General features: G+C 43.4%; 1 protein-coding gene across 1 annotated transcript; it reads right to left on the bottom strand.

Moving 5' to 3' along the window:
* Nucleotides 1-1,328: 1,328 nt before the first annotated feature.
* Nucleotides 1,329-2,324, bottom strand: LOC139422420 (golgin subfamily A member 6-like protein 7). Its single transcript, XM_071173606.1, has one exon. It carries the CDS (start codon nt 2,322-2,324, stop codon nt 1,329-1,331), a length of 996 nt encoding a protein of 331 aa, XP_071029707.1.
* Between the last annotated feature and the right edge of the window lie 11,454 nt (nt 2,325-13,778).

The following is a 13,778-nucleotide window of genomic DNA, read 5'->3' on the forward strand; positions in this document are numbered from 1 at the left end:
GGAGGCCACTATGTTCTTGGGGACCTTTTTTGGTAATCCTCCTCAGATCTGTGCCTCGACACAATCCTATCTCGGAGCTCAACGGCCTATTCTTCGACCTCATGGCTTGGTGTTTGCTCTGACATGCACTTTCAACTGTGGGACCTTATATATGTGCCTTTCCAAATCATGTCCAATCAATTGAATTTACCACAGGTGGACTCCAAACAAGTTGTAGAAACATCTCAAGGATGATCAATGGAAACAGGATCCACCTGAGCTCAATTTCGAGTCTCATAGCAAAGTGTCTGAGTACTTACATGAATAAGGTATTTCATTTTTTATTTTTTTTAATACATTTGCAAACATTTCTAAAAACCTGTTTTTGCTTTGTCATTATGGAGTATTGTATTAAATACATTTTAGAATAAGGTTGTAAACTAAAACAATGTGGAAAAACCGAAGGGATCTGAACACTTTCCAAATGCACAGTACTTTCCCAACCGATTGAACTGCAATTAGGAATATAAACCCAAGGACATAAACCTGAATGTCAGATCAGCTCAATCAGATCAGCTCTGAAAATTAGTGGGAAAAAAATATCAGAATTGGACTGCCGGTGTAAACGCAGCCAATGTTTTAGAACAACACCTATCCTATGTCTATCTACGGTACAGAATGTGAGGGGGGAAATTGTCATAACCTCACAGACAAGTTTAACCAAAGATACTGGGTCATCTAAATTCATCAAGGCCTCACAGGGTCAACCTGTGGTCAACCTGGTCATGATGTATGACCCATCTAAAGTGCCAACTATAGGGTATGCTTGGGATGTCCACCAGCCCCTCTTCTGTCCTGCGGGCCATCCAGTCCTCTCTCTCCTCTCTGTCAATGGCTGTTTATGATTCCCTCCACTGGCTCTCATCACATGTGCTAGAACCCAAATCAATAGGAGGATAATGGCATTGTACGCACTCTGTAATCTCAATATTGTTACTTCTCACTTACTCTCCCTTTGCTTCTCATGCATCAAAATGTTTTACTTTATTTAGTATTCCATGAATTTCAAATCAGTGATGTTTCATAATGATTTTGCGTCATGGGCATAGAGCCGAGGGGGAAGGCAGAGGGAGGAGAGGGTGAAATCGATATGAGCGGTACACTCTTCCCCTGCATGGCAGAGAGGGGATCTATTATGGGGAAATCATGATTTATGTCAGCAGTAGAGGGGACGTCAGGGTAAGCAACGGATGGAGGTGAGCGCCAATAATGATGAATGCCCCACTCACATGACCACCCGCCCAGCCCCCACCTCTGTCTCCTCCACTCTGCCCTGGGGAGACAAACCCCTACACACCCCTCTCTATATCTAGACTATCCTTCATGTAGCCCAGTCTATCCTCCATGTAGCCCAGTCTATCTTCCATGTAGCCCAGTCTATCCTCCATGTAGCCCAGTATATCCTCCATGTAGCCCAGTCTATCCTCCATGTAGCCTAGTCTATCCTCCATGTAGCCCAGTCTATCTTCCATGTAGCCCAGTCTATCCTCCATGTAGCCCAGTCTATCCTCCATGTAGCCCAGTCTATCCTCCATGCAGCCCAGTCTATCTTCCATGTAGCCCAGTCTATCCCCCATATAGCCCAGTCTATCCTTCATGTAGCCCAGTCGATCTTCCATGTAGCCCAGTCTATCCTCCATGTAGTCCAGTCTATCCTCCATGTAGCCCAGTCTATCCTCCATGTAGTCCAGTCTATCCTTCATGTAGCCCAGTCTATCCTCCATGTAGTCCAGCCTATCCTCCATGTAGCCCAGTCTATCCTCCATGTAGCCCAGTCTATCCTCCATGTATCCCAGTCTATCATCCATGTAGCCCAGTCTATCCTCCATGTAGCCCAGTCTATCCTTCATGTAGCCCAGTCTATCCTCCATGTAGCCCAGTCTATCCTCCATGTAGCCTAGTCTATCCTTCATGCAGCCCAGTCTATCCTCCATGTAGCCCAGTCTATCATCCATGTAGCCCAGTCTATCCTCCATGTAGCCCAGTCTATCTTCCATGTAGCCCAGTCTATCCTCCATGTAGCCTAGTTTATCCTCCATGTAGCCCAGTCTATCCTCCATATAGCCTAGTCTATCCTCCATGTAGCCCAGTCTATCCTCATCAGATATACTCTCATCTCTGTTGTGCCTCCTGTTCTGTTGTTCTCCATCCCATGTGATGAGTCTAAGCGGAGCGCGGCGTCCATGATGGATTCCTATTATCCAGTGCTGTGGGGCAGTAGAAACGAGGCAGTCATCTTTAAGCTGGGGCTGAGCAATCTGTCTCTGCCAGCCATCTCTGTCCATGTAACACCAAGTAGACAGTGAGAAACAGAGAAAGGGAGATGAAGGAGAGAAATGGAGGAGATAGGGGAAGGGAGAAGATCAAATATACGAGATGGAGATAAAAAATGAAACATTGAGGAGGAAAAAGCACTCCAATTTTTATCTCCTACAACCAATATACCTCTTCACAATGTTGCAGCGATTTAATTCTGAAAGCTGGGTAACACAAAAGAGCCGTAACTGTCCGGCCGCACAATAATAGTCCGGCAGCTCCCAACGGAGCCTCTATTAGAGGTTTCCAATCATCCTACTATTAACCAGAATGTAACTGCCAATTAAAATATGGTTTCACAATGAAGTGGGGCTGATGGATTTTAATGTAGACCATCATTAGAGGCAGGTGGGGATTGATTCCAGATAACAGCAGCTCCACTCAACTTAACATGAACGTTCTCAATTAATACCTTGAATGAGAATAAAGGAGAGAGAAGCTCCATGTAATACTGCAATGTCGCCGACACCTGACGAAAAACACACACCATGACCTATAATGTAGCCTATATTTTGCAGATGAGAATCCAACAGAAAAGATGAGACAAGCGTTTAAACGATTGCCTTCTATCACCTTACATTATGTGATTTAAATCAGACTCACTATCACTTGGACCTGGCATCAGTAAACGTGTAACAGGAACCAGGCAGAGTATCAGTGTGCTGGACATCTCTATGGGCAATACTGTTGTGATTACAGATGATATCTGCCATCGATTAGCCAAACACTCCCAGACACACGGATGTCACATTCATTCACACATCCCCACCTCTTTCTGAGGGAACTTGACTGTACGTGTATCTATCTGATCGATCATATTGACTGTTTTAACCATTGAGTTGCTTTTAAAGGTTGTGATGGTAGCAGGGCTCCTGGAAAGAAATGTGGACGCCTTCACTTCTAGAAGCAGTAGCACTGATGCCTCCAACACCCTATTGCCATCCACACCTACCTCTGTCTTACACCAATACCTGCACTGTGACTTCTGTTTCCATAACCTGATATGTTCTAATAACTAAAACCTAATGTGTCAACAAGTCTGCTGTTTCTATGTGTCAACTTACTTGGTAAAATGAGAATGTTGTAATATGTAGCCATGTGTCTAAACATAAAATGGAGGGAAACCTCAGAAGGTGATTGTTGTGGGGTACTACATGCGTGTCTTTCACCCCTTAGAGGTGGCAGAAGGGCATGAGGCAGCTACTGTGTAATTGACAGAGACAGATAGCAATCAGAGGTGATTAGTTCTGGCTTGGTAAGCAGTCCATCAATGGCAAAGCTGACAGAAGAAAACAGAAGTGGTAAAGCAGCAGCAGAAATGGACTGGGGAAGCTGTTGGTCCAGAAGAAAAAAGATATCCATCATCACATCATCATTTATTTTCCATTCTGAATCAAGCAATGATGATACATACTGCATTCACTCGTGATGAACAGCAGATGTTTCCAGCATGCTGCTTTCCCTCCTGCCAAATAACAGTGTGATACTCCAAACGTGATTCAGTTAATAAGCTTCTCACTGTTCTTACACCTGACCCCATTTTCAATTTCAATTCCCATTTCGAAGGGAAACTCATCAACCCTATAAATGTAAACTTGGACAAGGGATAGTCACTCAGACAGCGGGAGAAAATATCTTGAAAACATGAACGTGTGTCTGCAGGCAAGTCTTCAGTGTTTAATACAATGAAATACATTCTGAGGTTTCACAACCTAAAAGGGCTCCATATGTTTTGTGTATGGAGGTGGGTGCTTGACAAAAAGCTAGAATAAAGCCTACTTAACATGCTCGGGTGCATGAGCAAATAGGACTGTGGCAGAGAGATCAGGATTTTCTCTTATATTTACAAACGTGCCACACAGATCAGATTCTTCCCTGCTGCTAAGCCCTGAGTAAACAGAACGGCTAACAACAGAACATCCCATGAGCATATAGAATATAGAATGGATTGGGCATGATGCATGGTGGACTTGCACCCCATTGATCCCCCATACACTCCAAGACAATGACCATAGAGTTGGAATGACTGATCATTGGGTAGTCTGGATGGAATACAGCTGTGTGCATAATCATGGACCTTGATGTACTGTATAGGGAAGTTACAATAAAAACAGCATTGAGGCAACATACCAGTAGGGGAGAGTGGGGTAAGATGAGCCAAAGGGGTAACTTGAACCACCCCTGTTTCTAGGAAACCATACACAAAATATTTCATGGAGTCTGTGAAAGAAGAAGAAGAAGAAGAAATCACATGGAAAAAAGTGGTATTAAGTTGGGTCCCCCAAAAATATTTTCACCAAGACAAATTCATGTATTGTGTTAGCAGTTTCATGATGCTTGTGTCTAAACTAAAGTAGATCATTTTTCTATACATCAGTTGAAGTCTCTATAAGCTTCAATATGAGGTCCTAAACATAGCATGAAAGTGCATCCTTGTAGCTGTGTGGGCTAATATAGTGAACATTTTGCCTTGGGGTATGTTCAGCCAATAACCATGGGGTAAGTTGTGCTAATGGTTGAGCCAATGGCAAGTTGAGCAAATTTAACGGTTTTCTTCTCAGGTGTAATGCAAAGGCATTATCACTGGGATATGAAGTAACAACAGGGTTTGGCCTATGTTAAAAGTGTTTTTTTTAAGTACAAACTGTTTGTTAGGTGTAAAGATGGTTAACATTATTAAAAGACAAAAAGGTGATCGGGATGGTGTTGAATCGTGTTCGGGAAATAAAGATAGACATGGTTTTTAAAAGGTACTGGTAATATTTCATTCAGTACATAACTTTGTAGGTGGCTTAACTTACACTGTCCCACAGCTAAACTTACCCCATACCTGGGGTAAGTTGTGCCAAGAGGCCACTTTTTTGGGGATAAGCTATGTTTTACAAAACTGTAATGTTTAAATTAATTCAGATTATTTCTAGGGATACACAACATCCTGAAATATATGTAGATATCTTTGCTAGAAAGAACACAATATTTCCCTTGATGGAGTGACACTGAATGTAAAAAACATTCTCCACTTACCCCACCTTCCCCTATTACTGGTTTGTCTTTTTTCTCTGAGACGGGTGGTCATGCACCAGGAGCGAGAGAAAGAGAGGGAAAGAGAGGAAAGGAAAATTAGAGAGAAGGAAATAGACGTAAAAGTGAAGAAAACTGACATTAATTTATATAAAGTGTGAATATTGATAAAGCTCTTGCTATGGGGATTTAAGTCTAGCAATATGCACATATTGTTTATTATGTCCATTTGAAAATGAAGCGGGTGAACTAAGAGAGTGGATGGAGAAGAGAAATATGGGGGGAAAGAGAATATGATAAATAAAGATGAGAGTTAGTCAGTCTAGTGGAAAACAATTGTAGAAGCACGGGCGTGCAAGCAGCTGACAAAAGGTCTGTCCTGAGCAGCTACATGATCTAAATACTGATCAAACATCATTTACAGCTTGTTTTATTTCAGCCTCTTGAGAGACTGTCCCCTCCTGCCTCTTTGCCATGGCAACCAGGGTCTCATTTCAGAGGTGTCATGCTGCATTATCATCTGCCTGGCTCATCCACTCCCCACCGACCACCGACCACCAACCGTCCCCTCCCCCCCCAATTCCTCACACCCGACTCCAAGCCCCCTGTGAAAAAGACACTGTCTCTCCTTCTCTCTCACACAGACCAACACCATTGCCCCTCTCACCCTTCCCTTTTAAGCCACACATTTTGAGCAATTCTTTAGGCCTACACCATACTTTGATAATGTGCAAAATAATAATTTACTGGACTTCTTGCTTGAAACATTTTGCATGAGTGTGGCTTAATGCTCAGACAACTGATCATTCTAGTCCATGTACAGGACAGCACATGCTGGATCATGGTCATTTCCTTAAGGCTGGCAACCTAGCAACGAGCATAAAACACTGAGAGACTAGTGGTAACATTACACTGGATAAAAACTGTGTACACAAAATTCTGCTGTAATGAAGAAGTGCTTATTCCTAATAACTCCAGAGTGTGGTCCCTCTAATAAAACCAGCACATTCTCTTTCCAGACAAAAATCATTTACAATTCAAACCTGCCCAATTCATATGGTAATAAAAAGCTATGAGGTAGGTATGTCCTCTCTGCTCTGCATGCCTCGCTTCATCTATACTGAACAAAAATATAAACGCAACATGTAAAGTGTTGGCTCCATGTTTCATGAGCCGAAATAAAACATCGCAGAAATGTTCTGTACGCACAAAAAGCTTATTTCTCTCACATTTTGGGGCACACATTTGTTTACATCCCTGTTAGTGAGCATTTTTCCTTTGCCAAGAAAACACAATAAATCCCTCTTGTGGGGAAAAACCCATTCTGATTTGCTGGGCCTGGCTCCCCAGTGGGTGGGCCTATACCCTCCCAGACTCACCCATGGCTGCGCCCCTGCCCAGTCATGTGAAATCCATGGATTAGGGCCTAATTCATTTATTTCAATTTACTTTTCCTTATGTGAAATGTAAAATCATTGAAAATGTTGCATGTTGCGTTTATGGTTTTGTTCAGTATATTGCTGTGTGCCATGCAGATGAGGAGAAGTGATGAAAAAGCAGTGGGATTACCCGTGCCAGTGGTAGGCCTGGCTCAGAGACCAGGAGCTCATTTAAGAGGGTATTTGTTTACATGTGTCTCAGCAATTTGAGGAATTAGGGAAGCCCTGGCCCCCTGCAGACCATGGAACCATGGAGAGTGAGAAACCACAGTGTCTACACACACACACACATACACACACACACACACACACACACACACACACACACACACAAACACACGCCAGAGGAACTAGAGTGATGCCTGGGTTCACTCTTTGTTTTTTGCCAAATGAATTTCTGAGGCTGCAATTTTCAACAACCAGAGTGAGCCCCTCCTCTTTGGTGTGGAATGATATGGCTGCCTGCCTCGAAAGGCGTCAGCACAGCCTCCCGCCGTGTGAGCTACACATATGAACATTGGAGGATGGATGTCCCTGGCACAGGGTCAGAGAGTAATGGAGAGAAGGAGGAGAGGAGAGGACAGGGGGAGACAAACCCTAAAATTCCTGATTTCACAGTAGAAATCGGACTGACATAGGAAAAAATGAAAATAAATACAATGAAAGTAATGATAAATAATTAACTTATTTGGCTTCTTGGAATTTATCTGATGACAATTAATATATTGTACAGTAGACTTCAATTATTATTTTTTTAACCTTTATTTAACTAGGCAAGTCAGTTAAGAACAAATTCTTATTTTCAATGACGGCCTAGAGCGTCATTGTGGGCCTGTTCAGGGGCAGAACGACAGATTTGTACCTTGTCAGCTCGGGGATTTGAACTTGCAACCTTCCGGTTACTAGTACAACGCTCTAACCACTAGGCTACCCTGCCGCCCAAATGCAAAATGATCATAGAACAGGGAGGTTGAAAATCACTAAATCCAATGGAAGCTACACACACTGGGCCTTGAGACTATAAAGTCTCAGTAAAAAACCTAAACACCTTTATAACAATATGTAACACCTTAAATTAGTATTGTACTGGTATTAAATTGATTCATCGGGGGACAATGCACAGCTCCAACACCTGGGTTTAACTGTAAATCCTACCTCTCCCATCCTCCTGGTCACCATCTATAACACACTGCATTCAGCTCATTTATGACATACCAGCTGAGTCAAAGTGACTGTGAATGTCACAGAGCAAATTAGCTAATAACTCACTACCAATAATGAACTAAAACATTGCCATGTAAAATGTATGAGGGATTTCTCATTTTCATTTGTGGGTTTGAGTCTGGTCATTTAGCAGTAGGACTGGTTCCTGGTAGGGAGGGGGTATGTCTATACCCTACTCTTCAAACACCTCTATGAGCCTATGGTACTGACCAGTGACTACTAATTATATGGCTAGAACCGAGTGAGAGCATCCTACAGCCTGCTGCAACCCAAACGGCCAGGCATCATCTGTTCATCCGCTGGCATTTATGAAATCATATTGAGACTTCACTGCAAATTACATACAGCTGTAAATGGCCTTGAAAAGGAGATGGAGATGCAATGCTCAATGTATAGGACTGGCAAATAGGACTGACATTTATAACTGTAGCAGATGGATTTGATTTATAGCATGTTATTGCATTACTTCATCCTTAAGGCAAATGGTACTGGGGAGGAGGGGGTGAACTCCTGAGCTCAGAAATATGTTTACCCATGTTTTCAGACAAACTAGCCAATCCAGACAGGTAGACAGTGATCCAGTCTGTACCCCAAACTCCTACAGAATGGAGGTAACTCTCATTCAGAATGGAGGAGTGTGGAAGTCTTTCTGAGGAAAGGTCACCAGTGTGAGGGTCACAATGCAGGGTGATGAGAGAGACGTGACCCCCTCCGTCTCCCAGGGCGATGCGACACCGGTGCACAGCAAGCCATTCATTTGGCCTCCACCTTGTGCCGCTGCGTTGTCTGATATGCAAGGCCACTCTAACCTGCCCAGATTCCATTAGCGAGCTGCCAGTTCTCCCGCTCCACTGTTTCCCTGGCATATTAAACAGATGAATAGGACAGGGCTGCGCTCCGCTCCGGGGCGGGAGAGAGAGAACGGCTTGTCAATCTCAGCTAAAAACACAAAAGCAGAAAATGGAAGAAGCCCCTGGCTGAACCGTCAGAGCTGATCAAACAGAGTTAAATCTCACATGCAGCGCAGGTGGAAAACAGACAGATAGTAAATATTTATTCTCGCAACTAGTTGAGTGAGGAAAAAAAGGAGGCCACATAGCCTACCTAAGCCACCATACGGTGAGATCAATGGAGGGGAATGGCTGAGCAAAATGTATTAAGAAAATTCTCTCATATTCTCTCACAGTAACTACTGCGAATGCTCCTGATGTGTACCTACACTGGTCTTCAAGCCAAGATCTTGGCCTATTAACATTGATTCATCTGTAGAAAATAATTTTTGCTACAAATGTCTATGCAGACATTCAAATATCAGTCCATTAAAACCCACTGTTTACGGTGGAACCACACTGTATAGAACAAAGAGATGGAAGCGTTTCAAGGACACAGACTGCACTGCACTGAGGAGTAAAGCTGGAGCATGAGATACATACTGTAGAAACTTACACAGCACTATAAATCATTATCTGCACTAAAAATCATAGAATGGGTCATTACATTAAACCATCTCTTCTAATATCCCCCAGTGTCATGCCAGGCCCGTGCCCTGGGGCTCCCGGCACAGAGAGGGAGGTCTAATGGCCTACTGTATTAGCGGGTTAATTGTCCTGTCGTGGTCTCCGTTGGATTGCGAGTGGAGCCCGTTTTAGTTTAATTGTGAACCTTCCCGTTCCATAACGCCCACTAAGCAGCCAGTCACTGGTGCATGGAGCTGGATTAAGTGTCGAGGAGTCCTTCATCACCCTGGAGTACTGACAGAGAGCACCACCTGCTGGCTCTCACTCTACCTGTTCTCACTGACGTACAGAAGCATTCAACTCAAAGATAGCCTAAAATTGATCCGTCTTGGACCTGTAATATCATATATATATGTTGAAATTATGTCTTCCCTATTGGCCTTGGGTGCTTTGGGCACAGACACCAATGCCGACAAGACTCTTGATGTTGTCCTTCCTCTCCCCTATTCCCCTCTTTGTCCATTCCTTCAGCAATCTCCTCTACCTCTGTTCTTCTCACATCCCTTCCACTGTGCTCCCAATAATTCATTATCACTTGTTCAAGACTCATCTGTTTGTACTCAGCCACTCCCACTGCTCCTCTCTCCCTGTGCCACTCCCTCTTTGACATTCCTCTCCAGCATCCAGGGGATTATCCCCGCTGTCCCTTCTCATTCTCCTCAGAGGCAGACAAGTCATTTGAAAGAGGGAGAAGCAGGGATAAAAACTGGCTCATGACCTTTTCCACCTTGTATTGAACTCCCCAGCGACACAGAGAGAAAGTGGCAATCAGCCTAGGTGGAAGTGACACCCTTATCTGAGAATGGTGGGGCTGGACTCAGAATTACAGAGGCTGTCTCGATCTGTTAGGGTGAGCCTGGTGGGGATAGGTAGCCTAACGGGTACCTTTGAACATATATATATGATATTACAGGTCCAAGACTGATCACTTTTAGGCTATCTTTGAGTTGTATGCTTCTGTTGCCGGTGACGTCTGGTGAGGACCTGCCTTACAACAGGCCTACAAGCCGTCAGTTCAGCCTCTCTCAGCCTATTGCGGACAGTCTGAGCACTGATGGAGGGATTGTGTGTTCCTGGTGTAACTCAGGCAGTTGTTGTTGCCATCCTGTACCTGTCCCACAGGTGTGATGTTCGGATGTACCGATCCTGTGCAGGTGTTGTTACACATGGTCTGCCACTGCAAGGACGATCAGCTGTCTGTCCTGTCTCCCTGTAGCGCTGTCTTAGGCGTTCCACAGTACGGACATTGCAATTTATTGCCCTGGCCACATCTGCAGTCCTCAAGTCTCCTTGTAGCATGCCTATGGAACGTTCATGCAGATGAGAAGTTAGCCTGAGAATCTTTCTTTTGGTGTTTTTCAGAGTCAGTAGAAAGGCCTCTTTAGTGTCCTAAGTTTTCATAACTGTGACCTTAATTGCCTACCGTCTGTAAGCTGTTAGTGTCTTAACGACCGTTCCAGAGGTGCATGTTCATTAATTGTTTATGGTTCATTGAACAAGCATGGGAAACAGTGTTTAAACCCTTTACAATGAAGATCTGTGAAGTTATTTGGATTTTTACAAGTTATCTTTGAGAGACAGGGTCCTGAAAAAGGGACATATGCCCATAGAAAAAATTACTCTGACCCTGTTGCAACAAATAACCATTGTGGACAGTACACAGGCACTGAAAATAGTTATGGATTGAAAAACGTACAAAATGACGAGCTTGGCGGCTTCATCAGAAACAGTAAGCCTATGTTCTCCCCTGTGCTGAAAATTAACTCTCTGATGTGTGACACTGACATTTGTATCTCTGTTGGCCGTAGTGAGACATAGCTGTGTCACAGAGGCCAGGGCTCCATGTGTGTCCATGCACTTCCTATTGAGGGGGTCTCAATTGAAATGCAGAGCCAGGTGCACTGCTGTTGACTGCCAAGACCACAGGAATCCCACTAACAACTGAAACAAGAAGCAGGAAGAACGCTCAAACCTGCATTTACATTTTCATATCAGCTTCATCGTCCATGGGACTGCACTGGCCTTCCCTCCGGCTACCTCTACATTTTCACCACCACCATCAAAAGAGTCAAGCCTGGGCAAACTCATGACTGGGACAGACCAACAGGGGTCAGTGGGTGCTAGACAGAACCATCATTATTGTGCCGTTCAGTTAAATGCGGGTTATGGGCATTTAATACATAAGTGTTTGATTGAGCAAAACAAGGTTACACAGACAAAATGTTAGGTTACACTAAAAACCAACCAAATGCTCAACCTTGAGAGTGATGTCCGTCTCTCAACTGGAGAACATGGCATAGCCAACCAACCCTGTGAATGTAATCAAACAGCAGCAAGCAGGGCCACTTAGGGGTCCGTCATGATGAGAGGGGAGGCAGCAGTGAGACTGAGTGTAGTGTAGAGCAGCCCATGCTCAACAGTGAGCTGGAGGACCCTACAGTAATTACAGTCCCATCCTGCTACCGTCACTCTATACTCAGTGGAACACAACACACCAGTTCATTATAAAGGGCTTAGTCCTACACCTGTTATTCTGTGCTAAATCCATTACTATGTTTGTATCAATGCTTAAATGTCACCAACTTTGTAAGATCAACAGATGGATGAATCAAATTTCTGACCAACACTACTGCACTGGTGAAGTGCTCCTTTCAATCCACAGAGCTCATCTTCCAGGAGTCATTTCAGCGTAAGATTATTATAAATGCAGGGCCATTAGAGAACAAAATCGTTTTGTGACCACTGACCATTTCATTCCACCTCAAATTGCTGTGGCTCAAAGGTCCATGTTGTTGAGGATGAAAAAATGGTGTGCCTAGATTTGGAAATAAACAATAGTATGCCCTCCACTGCTGCTCTTGTACAAATGTTGTCGTACACAATTGCAGTTCAGAGAGCTTCAGTGCCTTTATAAGAGTCCTTGTGTTATTGCCAATCAGAAATAATAACAGTAGTTGTTGAGAAGTGCAAAGAGAGAAGTTGTAATGATGATATTTGACCCATTGTTTCAAAAAGCTATAAAACCAAAACTCCACAACAAACTCACCCTATTTGATTGTGTGATCACCCATTCTTCTTCAGAACATGATGAGCATGTGTCCAGCAGATGTGTGGTAAGTAAAATAATTGACCAAATAACTTGTGAAAACATGCATCACTGTTAATTACAACTGCCATGGTCACTACATGGGCCTTCAAATTCCTTCATAAACATCCAAGTCAACAAGTGAACCGTCACATCTTAAAAGATCAGGGTCATTCTGAGAAACTGCAGTTAGAAATCAGCAGCAGGTAGATTTTCTTCTAATTGCTTTTTTGCGCTCCACACATCTCCTCCAGGTCGATGGCAGCAGACATATGGGCCTGTCTGTCTGTGATTAACATGGGAAGTGAAGAGGACAAGCTGACACATCCCCGAAACCCTTGAGCAGATCCCCTCTCTCCTCCTCCAGTCTGATCCCACTGAGTCCATAGGGAATTTACATTTTAATAAGTAGAGCTGCTTGGTGCCTCTGCATCAGAATGCAAGCTCAGACAAAAACAGCAGGTGACCGCTCCCCGAGTGTCCCCAGAACAACCCACCTAGACAATGCACATCTCATATCAGAACAGGACAGCAGACAGGCACAAAGCATATTAAGACATAAGACAGTTCAAACTCTTTAGAATGATCTCCTTACAGTATTGGTGTCTTTGTTATAATGACCTGAACATATGTGTGCTATACAATATAACACATACATCGTCAGTGCCAGATGTTAAGCTCATACTATGCTCAGAACACCTTATCAACATCCAACTAAAACACAAAGGCCAGGTATCATATCAAATTTTATTTTTCACATGCTTCATAGACAACGGGTGTAGACTAACAGTGAAATGCTTACTGACGGGTGCTTTTCCACCAATGCAGAAATAGAAATAGTGACACAGTGGCTATAAATAGGGAGTAGAAAATAACTTGGCTATATACAGGTAGTAGAAAATAACATGGCTATATACTGGGAGTAGAAAAAAACATGGCTATATACTGGGAGTAGAAAATAACTTGGCTATATACTGGGAGTAGAAAATAACATGGCTATATACTGGGAGTAGAAAATAACTTGGCTATATACTGGGAGTAGAAAATAACATGGTTATATACTGGGAGTAGAAAATAACATGGCTATATACTGGGAGTAGAAAATAACTTGGCTATATACTGGGAGTAGAAAATAAC

The sequence above is a fragment of the Oncorhynchus clarkii genome, chromosome 12, assembly GCF_045791955.1.
Source record: "Oncorhynchus clarkii lewisi isolate Uvic-CL-2024 chromosome 12, UVic_Ocla_1.0, whole genome shotgun sequence".
Lineage (NCBI taxonomy): Eukaryota > Metazoa > Chordata > Actinopteri > Salmoniformes > Salmonidae > Oncorhynchus > Oncorhynchus clarkii.

Bases quoted from the DNA above. Each gene is read 5' to 3' on its own strand.
- LOC139422420 (XM_071173606.1), bottom strand. From the start codon at position 2,324: ATGGACAGAGATGGCTGGCAGAGACAGATTGCTCAGCCCCAGCTTAAA.